Source organism: Phocoena sinus, chromosome 6, assembly GCF_008692025.1.
Source record: "Phocoena sinus isolate mPhoSin1 chromosome 6, mPhoSin1.pri, whole genome shotgun sequence".
Taxonomy (NCBI): domain Eukaryota; kingdom Metazoa; phylum Chordata; class Mammalia; order Artiodactyla; family Phocoenidae; genus Phocoena; species Phocoena sinus.
Genome location: NC_045768.1, coordinates 56,320,645 through 56,341,387, shown reverse-complemented (window position 1 = coordinate 56,341,387; position 20,743 = coordinate 56,320,645). Strand labels below are relative to the sequence as shown.

At 38.9% G+C, this 20,743-nt stretch overlaps 1 protein-coding gene across 8 annotated transcripts in view; it reads right to left on the bottom strand.

The window, feature by feature from the left end:
* Positions 1-4,254: 4,254 nt before the first annotated feature.
* Positions 4,255-20,743, bottom strand: part of PDCD1LG2 (programmed cell death 1 ligand 2) — a 114,620-nt gene continuing 98,131 nt past the window's right edge. For 3 of the 8 annotated variants that reach the window (XM_032635777.1, XM_032635775.1, XM_032635776.1), the window contains 2 exons: positions 6,890-7,026; positions 4,255-4,960 (listed from right to left, as the gene is read on the bottom strand). In XM_032635777.1, the coding sequence (XP_032491668.1) occupies positions 4,900-4,960; positions 6,890-7,026 (198 nt within the window). In that variant the 3' untranslated portion in view covers positions 4,255-4,899. Of the gene's footprint in view, positions 4,961-6,889; positions 7,027-15,677; positions 20,322-20,743 lie in introns of those variants that run through there. The other 5 variants (XR_004350471.1, XM_032635782.1, XM_032635779.1 and 2 more) reach the window with 4 other exon arrangements.

The following is a 20,743-nucleotide window of genomic DNA, read 5'->3' as shown; positions in this document are numbered from 1 at the left end:
TTTCTTAAGTGTTGACTCTACCTCTGAATAGGATGGCAGGAGTGGCGAGGGAATGCGGAGTAGGGGAAGGGGGAGGGTCTGGATTAAAAGACTTGCTTCTCATTATCTACTTTTTTGTACCGTCTGAATTTTCCCACGTGTTTCTATTACTTTTTCAATTAAAGGATTTTTAAGTTAGCCCAGGTTTTAAAAAAAAATGTTAGCTCACATGAAAAAGTAGCAAGATAAACAGCAAAAGAGGAAACAAAGTAACTTAATCCGTATCAGATGTAGTATTGTAGCTGGTATTCATAACAAAATATGTAACTTTACATAATTTTCCTAAACATTCAGTGCATTCCCCAGAAGGCGATCAAAGAACCCAGGATTCCTCAAATCAAAGTTGAAATTGCCTCACCACTCACCAGCCTCTTGTGGTCAGACCATGTCTCCTTCCTGGTGTTTTTTTTCTGACAAACAGCAAAGCAGCCTGGAACGTAGTAAGAATAGTAAACTCAAAGTATTTGTCAAAGGAAACTTTGGATGAAACCGTGATCCAGCTGAACTGTACCATTAGACAAATAAAGAAGCCCAGAGTGGTTTCTTAACTTGCCAATATAAAATTGTAGAAGAATAACAGTGGCATCATACTGTCATCTAACATTCTCAGATTCAGTTATGCACTTGGCAGAAAGAGAGAGGAAATTAAAATAAGTTACAGGGCACCAATTCCACTGGCAAAATTTCCTGAGAGTGTATTCGTCCCAGCTCTCCTTCAGAGGTTCTTTGTTCTCACGTGCTTCCTAAATGTTAGCATTTAACTGCACTCAAGCACATTTTAAGGAACTTCTAAGTAATTTTCATTGCTCTCAGTTTTAACTTTACTTGCTGGCCTTAGAATCTAATTTCTCTGCCACATTCCTTTGTAGTATTTAAGGTTTGCAGAATATTTTCAAATGTATGACTTGATTTTGTTCCACAGTAAATCTTCAAGGTAGGTAATACTGGTGTGATGTTATTCTCACTTTCTATTTCTCACTTTTCTATTTCACTTTCTTTTTAATGAGGAAACAGGACCAGAGTGGTGAACATGCCCAAAGTCACATGGCCTGAAGAGAACTGGCCTTCCTTCTACAGACCTAGTGATCTTTGGATTGAACTGAACTGTGGTAGCTGCTCCAGGCAGTGACACCCTATAGGCCTTTCGCCCTGTGGGGGGAAAAGTGAAATACCTGACTCTCCACAATCCCTTACTTAAGAGTTCCCCCACTGTGATAGAAATCTTATGAACTGGACTTTCCAGCTTTCAAATATCAGTGTAATGTTACTCTAAATACACTAGCAATTCCTGTGCCCTGAATGTTCCTTCTCTTCCTTTCCCTACACCACCACCGTCACTCTCAAGTCAAACTTAATGAACTCTATTCTAAGACTGAGGTGTAGGTGAACATCAATAGGTATGTGTTTTCATGTATCAAATTAACGGGGTTTTTTATTAGAAGAAATGTTCGTACACAGAAACAGAGGTACATTTATAAACGGTTGGTGGAAGTATAATTTGGTGCAGTTTTTCTAAGGAGTAGTTAGCATTACATTTAAGAAAGAGAGATCTTAAAGATATGCACACCTTTGGCCCCAACTATTTCTTTTCCTATGATTATTTTCTAAGAAATAAACACCAATATGTACAGAGTTTAGCTTTAAGAATGTACCCCACAAAGGTGTAGCTAAGAGCAAGTAATCCAAATGTCCCCCAAAAGACATTAATTATACTCCTTCCTTACAATGGAATATCTTGCAAAAATAAAAAATTATGTTGGGGAAGAATATGTAATCATATAGAAGTATATTCACTATTATGAAGTAATGAAAGCAGGAAAAAGGTAGTATCCTATGTTCATGAAAAAAAAAGTATAAAAATGCCTAGAGAAAAAAAAAGGAAGAAAATGCACTAAAATTCTGGTATTTACCCTGACTATGGTGCTTTTTATGTTCTTTTGGAGGCTTTTCTGTATTTTCCAAATTGTCTATAACGAACACATGTTACTTCTGTAATGAAAAACAATTATGTAAAACAAAGTTAAATTGCTCATGACTGATAATGACCCACTTGCCTGCTTTAAGTGGGGCCTGCAGTACTGGCAAATCAGGGTGGAATGTAGTAACGTGGAGCTTCAGGCACTGTCCCAAGACTGGTGAGAGGAGGATTAGGAGGAAAAGCACCCTGAGTCATCAGACTGAAAGTAGGCTCTCTGCCCTTCAGACATTCACAGACTTCTTATAACAGTACACAGTTGGACTGGAATTTGATCCTTCACACACCACTCCCAATATGGGGGGAGCTCTATAATAACCTATCACAGTATTCACCGAAAGTGATACTGCTTTAGTTTTTGACTGTTTAATATGCTTTTTAAAAAAATATTTATTTATTTATTTTTGTCTGCGTTGGGTCTTAGTTGATGGCACATGGGATCTTTCCTACGGCGCACAGGATTCTCTCTAGTTGTGGCGCAAGGGGGTGGGCACCGGGCTCCAAAGTGCGTGGGTTCTCTAGTTATGGCATGCAGGCTCAGTAGTTGCAGCTCTCGGGCTTAGTTGCTCCATGGCATGTGGGATCTTAGTTGCCTAACCAGGGATCGAACCCGCATCTCCTGCATTGGAAGGCGGATTCTTAACCACTGGACCACCAGGGAAGTCCCTAATATGACTTTAACATTCAACTTTATGACACTTCTGTTATGTGCAACTGATGTATTTGCTTCTGGGATAGATTCTTGATTATTATTCATCCCCTCCTGAAGATTGATAATATCTCAGCTGAAATGATACAATGTCTGTGTTTTGCTTCAAGGTAATCCGGGGGTGAGTGGAGAAGGTGGAAATATATATGAAACAAGGTTGGCCATGAGTTGATAATCTAGGAAGCTAAATGATGGGAACTTGGGAACTCATCTTGTTATTCCATATGGTTGAAATTTCCACTAAAAAAGTATAAACATCTAAATTTTAAACAAATCAGGAACTCCATCATGTGTGATTAACCAAACTACCTTGTCCACAATCCTCACGGTAAATAGTGTTAAATTTTACTTAGAATCATTTAATTAACCATAAAGGCAGAATGGCTTATTATTAATAAGCCTTAATTGATGCAAATGAGACTCCCTAGGCTGGCACTTGAACACAAACTAGAAAATAAAGTGAGGAAGTCTGCTGTTCCCAATAAAGCAAAATGGGAAAAGAGTCACTATTCTTTCCCTTCACTTTGATCTTTTTAGAAATTTTTAAAAAATCGTTGGAAACAGACCTGATTCCATTCAAATAGCAAACAATAACAATCGTTCTGTTTGACCATGTCTCAACCAGTTTTCCAGTATAAAAAATGCCAACCTGAATTTTCTGTGTGTATTCTTTATTAAAATAGCAAGAGGAGTTCGAATGAGAAATTGTTTAACCCCATAATGTGAGACAACAGAGTTCACCATAATTCTAATAACACCTCCCTTTCTTCATTCCCCCCTTCTTCCTCCATCTCTTCCTCCTTCTTTTCCCTCTATATTCAGAGAAATTTCCCTTCATTAATTTGGAGAAAAATTCATATTCATTGCATTATCTTTTTTATTGCCTGTATTTACCAGTAAGCTTAGAGTCATGTTTAGTGCCCAGGTGTAACAAACCATTCTGGTATATAAGTTTTGTCTTCTGCACTATTCTCATCCATTAGTCTTAGGTTTTCCACTAGGTTTAATCTGACAACTTTGAGAATTATAAACCCCAAGTGAGTACAATTCTAGAAACTTAGCAGTTTACATGAAAAATTTTTATCAAACCAAACCTTAATATTAACTGTATAACTTATGTTTTGTAACAGTTCAAAATGTTATAAAAGGGCAACACTATTTTTTTATTACCTTTTTTAATGGTTTAGCTGTTGTGTTGTGGTAAACATATAACATAAAATTTACCATTTGAACTATTTTTAAGTGAACAGTTCAGTAGCCTAAGTATATTCACCCTATTGTGAAACAGATCAACAGAAATTTTTCATTTTGCAAAACTGAAACTCTATATCTATTAAACAATAACTTCTCTCTTCCCCTGCCTCCCAGCCCCTGATAACCACCATTCTACTTCCTGTTTCTGTGAGTTTGACTAGTTTAGTTTCCACCTCATGTAAGTGGAATCATACAATGTTTGTCTTTTTTGTGACTGGCTTATTTCACTTAGTGTAATGTCCTCAAGGTTCATCCATGTTGTAGACTGTGATAGTATTTCCTTCCTTTTTAAGGCTGAATAATATCCCATTGTATATATATAACACACTTTGTTTATGCATTCATCCATTGATGGACACTTGGGTTGCTTCCACATTTTGGCTACTGTGAATAAAGCTGCTGAGAATTTTGGTGTACAAACATCTGTTCAAGTCCCTGCTTTCAATTCCTTTGGATATGTACCCAGAAGTGGGATGATTAGATCATATGGCAGTTCTATTTTTAATTTTTTGAGGAACATCCAATACTGTTTTTCATAGAGGTTGCACCATTTTGCAATCCCAGCAACAGTGCACAAGGGTTCCAATTTCTCCACATCCTCACCAACACTTGCTATTTTCTGAGGTTTTTTTAATAGTAGCCAACTTCATGGATGTGAGACGATATCTCACTTTGGGTTTTGATTTGAATTTCTCTGATGATTAGTGATGTTGAACAGCTTTTTATATACTTGTTGGACATTTGTATATCATCTTTGAAGAAATGTTATTATTACCTTTGATACAATGTCACATCAGCAGGTCTGCACAGAAAGACAAAGCTCAAGAGCAAATCTTTGAGCTTAAGTTTTGGAGGATGTCTTTTAGGTTCCCCATCAAGTTTGAATGTGGTTAATCCTTACATTCAGAGAATTGCAGGATTCTTACAAGTATGACATCTTAGTCAGAATGGGCCTTAAATGGTATCCAGTCCAATCTCTAGACCTGATAAGAATATAAATGGATTTCATAGAGTAAGTTTACATATATTTAAAACATAGAAATAATTTATAAAACCACTAAAGAATTAATATAAAACGAACATATCTATGAAACAACACTCAATACACTTGATTGTAAGTACCTGAGAGATACAGAAAAGTGGCTACATATTTAAAAAAAAAAAAAACTAAAGGGACAGCCATCAAAATATTTGCAGCAGTCATCTCTAGAAAATATAATTATGAATGGTTTTTCTTTTCTTTTTCATTCTCAGCACTTTCTGGGTATTTTTCTTTTATAATCAGAAAAATAGTAAGTGCTATTTTTTAATATGTTAATTTGTTATTGAGGAGATCAGTTTTCCCAAAATGTGGTCCACTCATCACCTGCATCAGAATTGTCTGGAGATACAATTTAAAATGCAGATATCTACAAACTATCATGTATAAAATAAGCTACAAGGATATATTGTACAACACAGGGAATATAGCTGATATTTTATAATAACTATAAATGGAGTATAACCTTTAAAAATAGTGAATCCCTATATTATACACCTCAACATATTATATTGTATATCAACTATACTTCAGTTAAACAAAGAAAAATTAAAAAGAGAATCTGCCACACACACAAAAATAAAATGTCGATTCCTTGGCCAAGTCCCAGGCTTCCTGAATCAGAATTCCTTGATGGTGTGGCCCAATAATTAGCATTTTAAACAAATACCCTCATGATTCTCATGCATATTAATAAGGTTGATAAAGAGTTGATTAGGAGTTAAAAAGCTAAAGTGCCTCTTGTTTGTACTCTATATGTGGGCTAGAATCTCTGCACTGAATCTCCAATTCTCCTGTCAGCATGCAAACAAGTCAGAATCCAGGTGCACTGGATTCCTAGGAAGTGTGGGCATGAACCCTCTTCCAGCAAATCTGAATTTTCTTGATTTCCTGATGAAAGAGTTATCCAAAGGGTGTAACAACTCTGCTGTTGAGACCAAGTTATTGAAGTGACCTTAGGTCATTCAATAGCAATCATCATGAGTGAGCTGAGCCCATGCTTATGGACTACCTGGCCCGTGCTCATCATATTTGTTTTGCCCTCCTAGCCCTCTGAGCTACACTTAACTGTTCCTCATCTGTAGAGTGGAAATGATAATAACTATCTTATCAGATTCCTTTTTTTTTTTCATAATGCTGGAAACCGAGAGCTCAGAGTAATCTGTGCCCTTAGCAGTATATTTTGGATTAGACACAAAGAACTTCCTAATGATTGATGCTATTACACGAATAATAATAATAATAATAACAACAGCAACTAGTATTTATTCAGCCCTCATTTTGTGCAAATACTGCTCTAAACACTTAATTTTTATTGCCCTAACAATCATATGAGGTAGCTATTATTATCCTTATTTTACAGGTGAAGAACCTGAGGCTTAGAAAGACTCAAGGTTCACAGAGTTAAGTGGTGGAGTCAAAACTTGAACCCAGAACCCAAACACTTAACAACTTCAGTACTGTCTCTTTCTACAAACTCATTTTCTCACCAACTAAATATACATATTTTATGTCAGACTGACTTATTAACTATTTTTTTAATTCCTAAGAATATTTTTTATTAATCCTTCATGCAGAAAAATTGCTAAGAAAATGAATGAAATTGCCATTTTCACATTCACCTAGCAAATAACATCATTTGTATCTTAAGCAAAAATAAAAACGATAATTTATCCAAAAGGTCATGTGAATTCTTAAAAATTAGCAGTGGACAGAAGAGAGGGAAGAAGAAATCACATCACTCAGGTAGGATGTTGAAGGCTATAAAGTGAATCAAGGAATTAGTCTTTTAAAAATTGGATAATAGTTTAACAACATTAACCCACCCACATCGTTCAATACATAATTCACCAAAGGAAGACTCTCCCCTTACCCAAGTAACTTCCTAAAAATGCCCATTGGAATGCACTGCAGGCTCTTTCCTCTGAAGGTCCTTAGGATTTGATTGTGTTCCTGTCGTGTGCTGCACTGCCTGTGGCTTCCCAATAGAGAGGAATCTTCTGTAGGACCCTGCGAAAGGGAGCATATTGTTCCAATTTCTCCCCTCAACCTACACTTACCCAACCCCAGGCAAGCACATTGTTCTCAGAGGTTGTCTCAGAATTCCTCTGCAGTAGATACAAAAAATTGACAAAGATGGCAACAGCTCTCTCCAGGTTTTTACCTTGACCAGGTGGAAGGAAACACATGGGTTTATATCAGCCAAGTGTGTGGATTAGAAAAGGAACTTGGCCATTGCCTGCATATACTTTGTTATTAAGCCCACATCCTTCCATGATCACAGAAATAAAAAACAGTTTACCTGTTAATGTCTGTTAAAAAGTAGAAAGAGTTATCCAGCTCTGTAACCCAGATCTCTGGTGAAAAGTCTGTCTAAAATGGGGTAAGCTCCAAGACTCAAGGAATGGGGAAATGGGTGCTGAGATCCTCTAAAGCCTATCCCTAAATATCCTATTATTGCTCATACAGTTCCCTCTTGTGGCTAAAGTAGTCACTAGAAAAAAAAACTACTCAATTTTGTATCATCCTCTCTTACTCTACAGATTTTATAACAACTATGGGCATTTCTAAGTTTGTTCACCTTGAAAGCACTAATAACAATACCCCCAAGCAAAAGGTCTGAAACAAACTTATTCAGACCATATAACTACCATACAATAAATTTTAAAGATGTCAAAACTCAGTTAATGCAGTCATGAAGTTGAGTATATGAAATCAAAGACAGTCAAGGAATTAAAATGTGTGAACACGATAGTTAACACCTTACAATGCCATTAACCTTAACAAAGCAAGAGTTTCCCAAAGCCCATGTTAGTCCCTGAAAACATATTAGACACCACTGGAAGTCCAGTTAATCAGCAAAAGGCCATAGAGTCACAAGTTGGTGAAAGAGTTTGTCACAATGAAACACAGTACGTAACATTATTATATTCAGGCCATGGGTAAGCTATAAATCCTCCAAAATTATGTATGTACTTTTTATTTTTCATTTACTTATGATTGCTTCCTCAATGTTCTATTGAGAACATGTTTGCATTTATACCTGTTTCACTATTCCACTTATTAATGCATGCATTTCCTGGGTTCTCTTACTTCTTATTAAAACTTTAGACAAATATAAATTTAAAAGGAATGGAGCAAAAGAGACTTCTGAAAAAAGGTCCACCAACAAAGCAGTAAAAGAACCATCTAGGGGGCTTCCCTGGTGGCGCAGTGGTTGAGAGTCCGCCTGCCGCTGCAGGGGACACGGGTTCGTGCCCCAGTCCGGGAAGATCCCACATGCCACGGAGCAGCTGGGCCCGTGAGCCATGGCCGCTGAGCCTGCACGTCCGGAGCCTGTGCTCCGCAAAGGGAGAGGCCACAACAGTGAGAGGCCCGCGTACCGCCAAAAAAAAAAAAAAAAAAAAAAAAAAAGAACCATCTAGTGTGTCAATATTCCTTCAAAACATTTCTCTCCTGTCGCCCAAAGACACTGTTACCTTCAAGAACAGGGAACCATCTATGAGGCTGCTTCCTAAAGAAGCAACCCCGTGCTCTCCTTCCAGCAATGCGGCACCTCCTCCACCTGGGTTCTCCTTCTTTTGTAGACCCACCTTTCCTTTACCCTTTGTCTTCGTTTTGTTCCCCCAGAAGCCAACAAGAATACATATGCCAATAGTTTATTTGGGTGTTGGTAACAGGAAATGCCCGCAGGGGAAATAAGCAAGGGAGGGAAGACAGCCAATAAGGGGAGTGTTTTCAAGCACATTAGCAGTATGGGTAACAAGTGCTTAGTCCCTCTGGGGAATTTTGGGAACCAGTGTCGAACCCATGCCTGTGAGTTACTGCACCTGAGAAGCAAGGGAGCTGGAGATTTATGCACCAACTCTTACCAACCATTAGTTAAGGGCTGCTCCTGGGAGGCATTAAATCTCCACACACCCAGCCTCCATGCTCACGGTTGGATCTCTAGCCACTAGAGAAAGCCATTGAAAGGTGGGGCAGTTGCTGGCAGGTGGTAAGGCCCCAGGGAGACATGGTGCACCAATAGCACCTGCTACACTAGTGTCTGAGATTCCAACCTAGTACTACACGGAGACCCATTATCAAAAGTCAGGGCTCACTGAATAGTGAAGAAGGTCAAAAGCTCTGGAGACAGACTGATTGGTTTCAAAATCTGGTTTCTTAACCTCACTAAGCTTCAAAAATCCACAAAGGATTGTTGTGGGGATTAAATAATGTAATTCATGTAAAAGTACCCAGTATTGTGACTGGCACATGGTACATACTCCCCAAAACGCTAGTGATTAATATTATTCTTAACACCGGATCCCCTTAAACCAGACCAGACCTAAAAATGTTCTGCTTGGCCAGTTTGCCCAGCAGGAACCCAAAAATTCCAGTCTTGCTATTGGCACAGCATTTATGCTGGTGTCAGTGAACAGAACTGGCAAAACCTCTGTATTTCAACCCAACTAGTCTTGAAGACCTGGCCAGATGGAGCCCTGAATTCTCATCAGAGGGGGAGAGGGTTACCTGAAGCTGAGTGGGGCTCAATAGATCCCACAAAATAGATCTCCCAAGGAAGGCATAGGTTCCAGGACAGGACATGGTCCAACTCACCCTCTCCACATTATTTTTCTATCCAGCCACTCAGACAGTCTTTAATTTTTTTTTATGTTTATGAGAAAAAGTAGAGGAGGAAAGAACTAGTACTTATCCTTCTTCCTAACAAGTTCCAACACAAAAATATAACTGCCCTTTCAATAAGCAAGTATTTTTGGAATTCCTTAGTTCAAATGAAATTATATGGTTCACATGCCCAAGGCATATTTTTCCAACTGTTTTTCCTCCCAGTCAGTGAAGACCAGACTTTTGGAAAAACTCAAACTTTCATTAAAGTTCAGCCATGCAGGATATAAAAGCTGGGTGGGTCCTACTTAGATTTTTCTTTGTGGCTAAATATCTCTACCTGACAGCAAGAACAGATTTTAGGAAGAGATACAGAGGGCATGGAGAGTGAGGTCACATAAAGACGAAAACAAAAGGAAACTTTGAGAAGATAACATATATTTTCCAAAAAGCAAAAAACACCAAAATTTTCAATTCTTTAGTCTCTGAAAAATATAGCAAATTTGTTTCAGTACAATGCTGTGTTTTTCTAAATCGCTCACTGATAATGAAGACTGTAATTGAAATTCCAGTTTTGAAAATGTTTAGCCACTAATATTTACAGACGCTTGATAAAAAATATTGCCCTCTTTAACTAAAGGAAACACATATCCTCCAAAGTCGACACTCGAAAGAGAATCTCCACATGGAAAGGAATAGCTGGATCTTATATCTTCTCCTTGGCCTGAGTGGAGGGCACTTTTCCCTCCTTTAACATTGGCCTAAGCCAGGGCAGTAGACTGGTTTGGTTTCAAAAGCATTTCCTAATAAACTTCCTGTACCCTAATCTCTGTCTGAGTCTGCTTCCCTGGGAACCCAATTCGTGGCAGGTACCCACAGCCCAGGTGCAAATATCTAGACACCTTAACTCCTCAAGTCTAGACCCAAAGGAGTATAGGAAGAGAAAGTCAAAGCAGCCTGTTATTGCCTGTATGTAGAACTGTCTCATGCTCAGGTGATTGGTGGTTTTAGTGATCGATTACTCCCTTGCAGGAGGAAGTTTGCCCGTCTCTCTCTTTTGAGGTCTCTGAATAATAACCATATCAAAATATAACTTAATAAGTACCATATTTATAAAAATGTGGGTTGTGGGGACATTTTGTTGTAAACTGTCTTAGAAATAGAGTAAAAATAAATTAGCAAAAACAGAATAGAGAAAGAGACTTAGAAATGAAAGAAGTACTTATATATCTCACTTTGTAAAAAAAAAATACATTCCTGAAAAAATGGACTATGAATCACATTTTGGTGAATTAAATTATATTTTAAAGTCAGTAGCAGAACTCACCATGCAGAGATTTTTGTGACGAATAGTTTTGCAGAGAAAATATTGCAAATTTAAATCACCAGCTTCCAATTTGTTATTTTATGAAACTAGATTTTCACTCACTGAAATGATTTAAAGTATTTGTTACTCCAAATCTAAAGCCACAGCAAAACATCTAATGTAAAATTGCATTCAACTCTGATTAACTGCTCTTGGCCCAATGATTTTAGATAGAGAGGGAGAAAAAGTCACTTCAAATTATATATTGTGATATTGTTCTTAAGATTAGCCAAATTCTTTCCCAGTACTGCAACTTTATTGTATTATTATTGCTCAAAATAAATGCATTGGCGAAGACTTATCATTCTCTCCCTTAAATAATTTTAGGGCTTCCCTGGTGGTGCAGTGGTTGAGAGTCCGCCTGCCGCTGCAGGGGACACGGGTTCGTGCCCTGGTCCGGGAAGATCCCACATGCCACGGAGCAGCTGGGCCCGTGAGCCATGGCCACTGAGCCTGCGCGTCCAGAGCCTGTGCTCCACTACGGGAGAGGCCACAGCAGTGAGAGGTCCGCGTACCGCAAAAAAAAAAAATAATAATAATTTTAATTCTAATGCTACTTTTTTTGTTGTTTTTTAAAAAATTAATTAATTAATTTATTTTTGGCTGCGTTGGGTCTTCACTGCTGCACGCGGGCTTTCTCTAGTTGCTGCAAGCAGGGCACGTGGGATCTTTCCGGACCAGGGATCGAACCCGTGTTTTCTGTGTTGGCAGGCAGATTTTTAACCACTGCACCACCAGGGAAGCCCCTAATGCTATGTTTTGGTAATGGGCTTAAACTTCATTCTGGAAGTCTTTAAGAATAGAGAAATGAAGGTTGGGAACTTACTTATCCTCTTCTGCCAAAGTGTTTTTTTCCCCCCTAGATTAGTAGTTGCAGAGTAACCATGGATAATTTGGTACCAGATTTGGATAGAGGATTGAAAACTTGTCCTTAGCTCAAAGTCAGCAATTCACATTTAAATAAAATGCACATTTGGATGCAGTGCTCAAATTTAGATAAGATTACGTTAAAGAGATTCAGGAGGAAATAAGTCCTAAGATGACGTGCATTTACAGTGGAATGAGGAACTTCCTTTGGAGACTAATAAGTATCAATAGATCTGTTATTGCAAAGCTCCCTAAACCTGCTTATATGGTATCATGAGAGGCAACAGGCACAAGTACACGCGTCAGGAATGTCTTTTGGAGAGGAGGAATAGCATGTACTCAGATCCAAAATATACTGACATGAGCTCTCTTGAGAAGAGTTTCAGATGCATAAGGATATTTCTTAAAAATAGGCTTCTAGGTTAGGAGTCACTTCATTTCTCTGGGCCTCTTAGACTTATGTGAAAAGACAAGAGACATTTTGTGCCCAGTACAGAAGTGGCAGTGAAGGAATGACCCTAGTTCCTTGCACTGAGGATGTCCCTGCCGGCCTATAGCTCACCCAACTGCTTTCAAATTGTCTGCTCAGCTTCTCTAACTCTTGGGTAAGGTGTGTGTTTAACCCCACGGTGAATGGCACCAGGGATTTGGGAGTGGGGAGAGACTAGTGCAGATTCCAGTCCATCCTTGTGGGTTCCAGTGTGTCCTTGCTTCCCCCACTTCACATCCTGACTTCCTGTCCTGTGCACTTTAGCTCTAGTATCAGACACAGGAACAGCAGCCTCACATAGATGGTACAACCAGCTTCCGTAATTGCATACAGTCAACTCCCTATAATAAATCCTTTATTGTGTTCATTTCTCACAGAGGTTCTGCTTCTCTGAACAAATCCTGACTGATACATTTGGGTTGAAAATTTTTTTTTTTTTTTACTATTATAAAAATGCCACTGTGAACATTCATGTTTGTGTTTTCTGGTACACTTGTGCAAGAATTCCTCTATAATAGATACCTAAGAGTACATATTTCTGGATTGTAGGGTATTCAAATATTCAACCTATAAGCTAGTACTGAATTTTATTCTTGAGCGGTTGTGCCACTTTAGACTCACACCGGCATTGTTTAAGAGCTCCTCTTGATCCAAGTCTTTGCAATTACTTAGTAGAGTTATACTTCTTAATTTTAACCCACCTGTAGAGTATAATATGGTTTCTTATTGAAATCTTAATTAACATTAAGATTAATGTTTAATCTTAATATGATTACTAATGAAGGTGGAGAATCTTTGTATATTTCTATTCTCCACATTTTCTCTTCTGTAAAACAACTATTCATGTCTTTTACTCATTTTTCTTTTTTTTCTTTTAACATCTTTATTGGAGTATAATCGCTTTACGGTGGTGTGTTAGTTTCTGTTTTATAACAAAGTGAATCAGCTATATGTATACATATGTCCCCATATCTCCTCCCTCTTGCATCTCCCTCCCACCCTCCCTATCCCACCCATCTAGGTGGTCACAAAGCACCTAGCTGATCTCCCTGTGCTATGTGGCTGCTTCCCACTAGCTATCTATTTTACATTTGGTAGTATATAGAAGTCCATGCCACTCTCTCACTATATCCTAGCTTACCCTTCACCCCACCCCCCACTCCCGGTGTCCTCAAGTCTGTTCTCTATGTCTGCGCCTTTGGTTCTTCAGAAACTTTTTTTTTTTTTATATTCCATATATATGTGTTAGCATATGGTATTTATCTTTTTTTTTTTACTCATTTTTGTATGGCACTGTTTGATGTTTAATTATTGATATACAGAAAGAGTTCTTTATACATTCTGGAAACAAATCCTTTAGGGTAATTATGCTGTGGTGTGATGGAGCTGGCTTATACAGTCTCACAAGAGTGATTTTGTGCTTCTCTTCCAAACTGTGTGTAATGACATCATGTTGATAGCTTGAAATAAGCCATGGTGGGATTATTTCCTCCATGGTAATCATCAAACCCTACAAATCATGGCTTTTTCCCTTGGAAAGCTAGTTTTAAAACACTTACAAGCACAGCACTAGTTATATATGTTGCAAATATCTACTCTTGGTTTGTGGCTTGTCTGCAAATTCTTTTGTGAGGTCTTTTGAAGAACAGAAATCCCTAATTTTAGTAGAGTCAAGTTTGTCAATCTTTTCAGTTTTCAGTTTTGGATAAGATTTTGTGTGTGTTTTGTTTAAGAAATTCTTCTCTACCCCAAAGATATAAAGATACTATTCTATATTTTCCTCTTAGATGTTTAAAAATATCAGCTTTCCCATCCAAGTCTTTAATACACCTAGAATTGATTTCCAATATACCTGTGGGGTAGGAATCTGATTTTGCTTCTTTCCCTGTATTTCCCCAGCACCACTTATTGACTAATTCTCCCTTTCCACTGTACGTACAATACCACTTCTCTTACATATTATGTCCACAAATATGTGAATCTGTTTCTGGAATCTCCACTATTCCATTAATCCAATTGTCTGTTGCAGCATCAGTCAGTACCACACTCTCTTCATTCTTATAACTTTATAATTAAAATCTAGAAACCTGGTAGGGCAAGTCCTCCTACCTAATTCTCCTCCAAAAGAGCCTTAGTTACATATTGAAATTTGTTTATCTGTCCAAATTTTAGAATCAGCTTATCAGTTTTTTTTGGTTGGGGGGGGAGGAATCCCATTGGGATTTGGAATTAGATTATATTGAATCTATAGATCAAATTGGGGAGAACTGGCAAATTTACAATAGAGTCTTCCTATTGAACACCTTCCACCATGTATTCTGTGATAGGTCTTCCTTGATGTTCATCAAATAGAGTTTTGGAATTTATTCCATATAGGCCTTATACAACTTTCATTAGGTAGCTTATATATTTTTTATTGTTATGGTAAACTGCATTTTTTTTCAAAATTGTATTTTCTAACTCTTTGTTGCCAGTGCTTAGAAATATATTTGATTTTGTGTATCGGTCTTCATTCAGCCATGTTGCTGAGCTCTGCTATTATTACTAATCATTTGCCTGTAGATTCATTGGAATGTAGACGACTATATCTTTATGGAAAAAGACCATTTCAATACTTCTACCAGGTACTGCTTCTCCTATCTTTGTGGTTTGTTATTTCTTTTTCTTGTCTTACTTCATTTGTTAGGAAATCCAGTATACTACTGAATAGAAGTAAATGGACTTCTTTATCTTGTTCCTGAATTTTTAGGGTCTGCTTCTCAGTTTTTCATCATTAGGAATATTGTTTGCTGCATATTTTGTATGATCATATGTTCTTTCCCCTTTAATCTGTTAATGTAGTGAATTATATTTGTTTATTTCCTAATGTTTAACTACCCTTGCATTTCTGGATAAACCCAAATTGTTTACGATATTTTATCTTTTTAAAATGAACTCTTGGGTTTTTAAAAATTAACATTTTATTTGGGGTGATATGCTGGACAAAGGGATGATTCATGTTCCAGGTGGGATGGAGAGGGTGCTACAAGGTTTCATCACACTATTCAGAAGGGTGCATAATTTTAAACTTATCAATTGTTTATTTCTGGATTTTTCCATTTAATATTTTCAGACTGTGGTTGACTACAGGTAATTGAAAGCATGGAAAGCGAAACCATGGATAAGAGGGTACTACTGTATCAGACTTTTTAAAAAATTTTTAAGTAATTAAAAAAAAATTTTTTTTTTGCCCACACAGCACAGCATGTGGGATCTTAGTTCCCCCACCAGGGATCAAACCCGCACACCTCCGCCCCCTCCCCCCCCCCCCCCAGATTGGAAGCGTGGAGTCTTAATCACTGGACCACCAGGGAAGTCCTGTATCAGACTTTTTGATTATTGTCAATTTGATAAGAAAAAAGAATACTCTATAAATGTGTTAGTTTTCTATTAAGGAAAAAAGTATCATAGAAGTTATTCAAAAAATCTTCAGGGATTCAAAAGAGGAAGAAACATCTGTTTGGGGATGAGAGGCAGGGGAATTCTTGTAGGAGGTAGCCCTTAAGCAGGGTCAGGAATAATAGGTAAAACTATGGCAGTCGAGATGCAGGCGGCGGGAGCGGGGGGCAGGAGCAAAACATTCAAGGCCTGAGCAGTGTAGAGGATGTACCATGAGCAAGGCATGGAGAGTGGAAAATTGTCTTACAAGTGACGTAATTTGTCTAAAGTGAAAGGAGCACATTCTGAGTAGAGAGGGAAATACACCTCACAGGCAGTATCGAATCATTAAATCAGGGACTCCCAGCCTTGGCGGCCCATGACACACACTGGTGATCTTGAAAAAAAAAAAGAATTAATGCCTGAGTGCCACCTCAGGCCAATTAAATTGGAATCTCCAGTAGGAGCTTCCTAAAACTCCCCAAAGGATATTTTCTATAGCCAGGGTTGAGAATTGCTGCGTTAAGGACATAGGAACAGAGGAATGACAAGCTCAAAAGTGGGCTATGGAAGATTTACTATCTTAGATCACATGCTGTTTACCTCTAAGTGTATTTAACAGTTTGAAATATAGGGGGAAAAATCTTAACTATTTAGTTCAAAATTGAATTTAAGTCAAGGTTCACTATCTCTTTAAAAGAAAACACAACAAATGCTCTGTGCTTCAAAATAATTATTTTCTACTTTTAGGGGATAAGATCATTCGCCACGTGGGTATAATTCCCAATGAAAACTGCTCACACACACCAGTGATTTGGAGCAGAGAGCATGTCTGCCCCGGAATTCCTCCTGAATGAGTCTGTGCTCTGAACTCAGTGAAGCATTGCTTTGACACTAGGTGGAGCCATGGATTGTGATTAGATGAAAAAGTCACACGTCAAAGAAATAGGTAGAATTTGGAGAGGGGGAGAGACTTTGCAACCATCTGCTCTAGTCCCTCATCTTACGTTTAATTTTTAATTTATTTTTTGTGTGTGCAAAATTTATTACTTTTCAAATAAATTATATATTCACATAGTTCTAAATGTACAAGATAAAGGCTATGCATGCAGTTTCTGTGGTGGATAGTCTCTGCCCTCCAGATCCACTGCCACCTGCCTTGGGCCCCAAGAGACTCTTCTCTAAGGGTACACTTACAGTGTCCTCTGCCCTCAGGCTTCTGGTAGGGTTTTCCCTGGGGCAGTACTGGCAAGAGATCGGAGGGCAGGAGAAGAATGGGGTCAGGGTCTTTATTTAAACCCCAGCTCCTTCCCTGCTGGGCTCTGGGTTCATCTGGGGAAGGCTGTGTCTGCTGTCCAGTGGCTCCTTCTACACCTACAGTTCTCTCTCTGGGTTCAGGAAACCACTTATTCCCCTTGTCCCATAGGGCCCAGGCATGGTAATGCGGGCCCAGACTCCGCTCTGTAGCCCAACGGTGGACACATCACAATCCTTTGCTGGGTGCTTACCCCTGTCCACACTGTTGCAAATCATTCTTTCATTAAACTCCCTTTAATTACACTTTTGAGTGTGCCGTGTACTCCTGCTGGTACCCTAACTGGTACAGGCTTCCTCCTCACATCTCTGTTCCCCATCTGCCCAGTTCTCCTGAAGCAACCAGTTCTATAGGGTTCCTGTATGTATGCACATACAAGCTTAAAAGAATGTATATATATTCCTATCATTCTTATTTACTCAAATTGTAGCATACTCTATACCCAGTTCTATAACAATATATCCTAGAAATCACTCTAAACAGCATATAGAGCTCTACCTCACTCTTTTATGGCTGCATTATATTCCATTTTATAGCCGTACAATCCTTTTTATAGCCAGTCCCCTCTCAATAGACATTTAGGTTGTTTCCAGTTATCTGCTATTACAAATGCTGCTATAAGGAATAACATTTTACATGGGTCATTTCTCCTTATTTTGTCCATGAGGAAAATGAAACTGAAAGAGATTAAGTACATTGTCTAAGGTTAATTCTTGGCAGAGCCCGTGTCATCATGGTCATCAGTTTATAGGGTGAAACTGCAGTGACCTGCACAACGGGCTCTGAATCTTGCTAGGGTCCCCCCCACAAAATTTACTGCACATTTCCACTCTTATAAATTTCCACCCTTATACAAGAATGGACTCCAGAGCCACAGCACCAGGGTATGTTTCCTGCTTCCTTACTAGTAGGCTGTGCGACCTTGGACAAGTCACTTAGCCTCTCGGTGTCTCAGTTTCTCATCTCTGAAATGATTCCTACCTCATGGTGTTGCTGAGAGCATGAAGTGCTTGGTACAGTGCCTGGCATATACTAAGAGCCACATAAGCACTGGCTCTTACTAGTGGTGTTATTATCATTCCTTTGGTTTGAGGCAATGCTCCCAGTACAAGGTGAGAGGGCTAACTCATTGTGTCTCATCAATAGTTTATCTTCTAAACTGAGATTATCTGAGATTATCAGATCACTTCTTAAAAGCAGACATAGATGAAGAAAGATAGGCAAAAAATAGGGAACTTGGGGCCTGAAATGGGTCTTAAAAGAGAAGGGACTTTCTAAAGATAACTTTGCCCACCTCACAAGTTGATTTTGGTTTTCCTGTTCACAGGTACTTAAAACAGTGAGACCCACACAGGTTTATCTGCCTACTGGACATCCTCCCCAGACACCTTACAGTTTCCAAACTAGACACACTGTTCACAAGCTCTCCACCAATCTCCACTCTTACCAACAAAACCAACCCAGTCTTTCACAGTCTCACAGCACATTTAGGTGAGTCAATTTAAAAAATCTCAGAATCATCTATGACTGCTGTATTTCACATATTTCATGGCAAATTTGTTATCAAACCCTGTAAATTATTTCTTCTTAATAGTTTTCAACTTCATTCCCACCCCTTCCTCTCTATGTTCTCTGAGACTACCTTAAATCAGGCTCTTGTTATTTCAGTGGGCCGCTGTAATCAGCCTTCTCCCTCTCTCCTTGCCTTCTCTCCCTTCCTTCCCTGGTCCCTCCCTTTCTTCCCTCTGAAAATATGTATTGAATGACCTTGAGCTGGCAGAGGGGATGCATAAGTGAACAAGACAGAAGGATCCTAAATCTCTCTCTAACTTTAACCTAATCCTAATCCTTAATTCATGAAATTTATAGTCTGGAGAGAGAGTCAGACATTAAACATACACAAATAATTTGTTCACGATGACAGGGATCTTGCTTTCCATTCTAGGAGGTCAGGGCTTCCGAGTCTCAGGGATGCATTATAACCCTTGCTTTAGAAAGCCTCTGGGACGGTAAGAACTGGAGTTTTGCAGGAGGAGGGGAAAGGAAGTGGCTTGACCCTTAGGAGAAGGGAGAATGCATGAGACTGGCATGGATAAGGAACTGTGAGGAAGAGATTTGCAGTAGGCTCTATAAAGAGCTGGGGATCTGATTGCAATTTTGCACATTACTACATAGAGGATGAGACCTCTGGTGGGGGAAGCTTGGATGGATGCCTGCGGTAGCCTGCCCTGAGCACTTCGGCCCCAAGAGCAGTGGCAAGAATCCCTTACAGCAGACCTGTGATCAAAATAGAGAAACACTGTGGGAGCATCTCTGTATCCTGCCAAGGGCAAAAGACCCAACAGATGCTAAAGGACCAGCCAGCAATGGATAGTGAGAGGCACAGTAGCTAAGAGACCAAGGACCAGACGCTTCTCCATTTTCACGCCAATATGTAAGCCCTAGGGCCTAGAATGACCCATTTTGGGGATTGGGGGTAGTAATTGCAATTTCCTCTGTGTAAGGCAATAAAATTCTGACTTCGTGTCATGAGCCTTATGCTATGAGCCATTTCTAGAAGGCCAGAGAGGCTGATTAATTTCTATTCTTTCCTTTTTTTTTTTAAAGAAAATAATCCAAAAAGGTAACATATTTTTAAATCACAAATTAGTTGTGTTATCATGAGTACGCCAGGAGTCCCCTATGGGTCTCAGTTCCCTTATCTGTAAAATGTGGGGAATGATGTTGAACTTTAGTTCTACCCTCCCAAGGTTTTATGTTGTCTCATCTAAAGAACGGAATTGTTAATACGATAACTTGAGGGTTTCTTTCTTGGCTTTAATCATGTTGGTTGCACTCCCAGCTGAGAAAATGAAAGTTGATGAGGTTTATCTGCGTCACCAACTAGCAATGTTTTTATAATTCCTGCTCATTTCCCTTAAACTCTTCCTGTAGATGAAACCTGCAGTTAGCAGTAAAGCTGAGGTGAGAAGTTGCTGCCTTTTTTGGGAGCAGATGACCTGTCTTTATTTGAGGCAGGTCATGTGAAACTGATACCCAGGAGACCTTCTCACCTGTAGTTGGCAGCAGCAGATGGAAGGGGAAGGAAACGCCTCAATTTAAGAGACTTTTCATGCTAAATGAACAAGAAAACTCACCTTCCTCCCCTCCAGTAGCACAGACAGAGTTAGTCTCATTAAGCCTCTTCAGATTGGGAGTGAACAGGCTTCACGGGCAAATAGCCAGCTCCTCCCGTGGACCTTGGGAAAGGGGGTTGTTAGAGAATGCAGCTTTATTGAACTTGGCGTTCCGTTACTCAAGTGGGTATAATGTTGGAGGAGGGTGGCTAGAAGGAGTCAATGTAATTTTTCAACTGGGGGGAGTAGACTGCTAGTTGAGACAATCAAGTATAGGGATTAGAGGTGTGGACTCTGAGACAGACGGCCAGGTTCCCATCACGGCTTTGCCACCTAACAGCTCTTTGACTCTGGGCAAATCGCTTTCTGTTCCTCATATGTAAAGTGGGAATAATAATGGTATCTAGCTCAAAGAATGAATGTGAGGATTTTATTATGAAGCTTAAATGAGTTAGTAGTAGTTGTAAAACACAAAGAATATTTCCTGACACACGGTAAGATCTTTGTGACTGTTATTGTTGCAGTTATTTTATATGCCAAGCCAC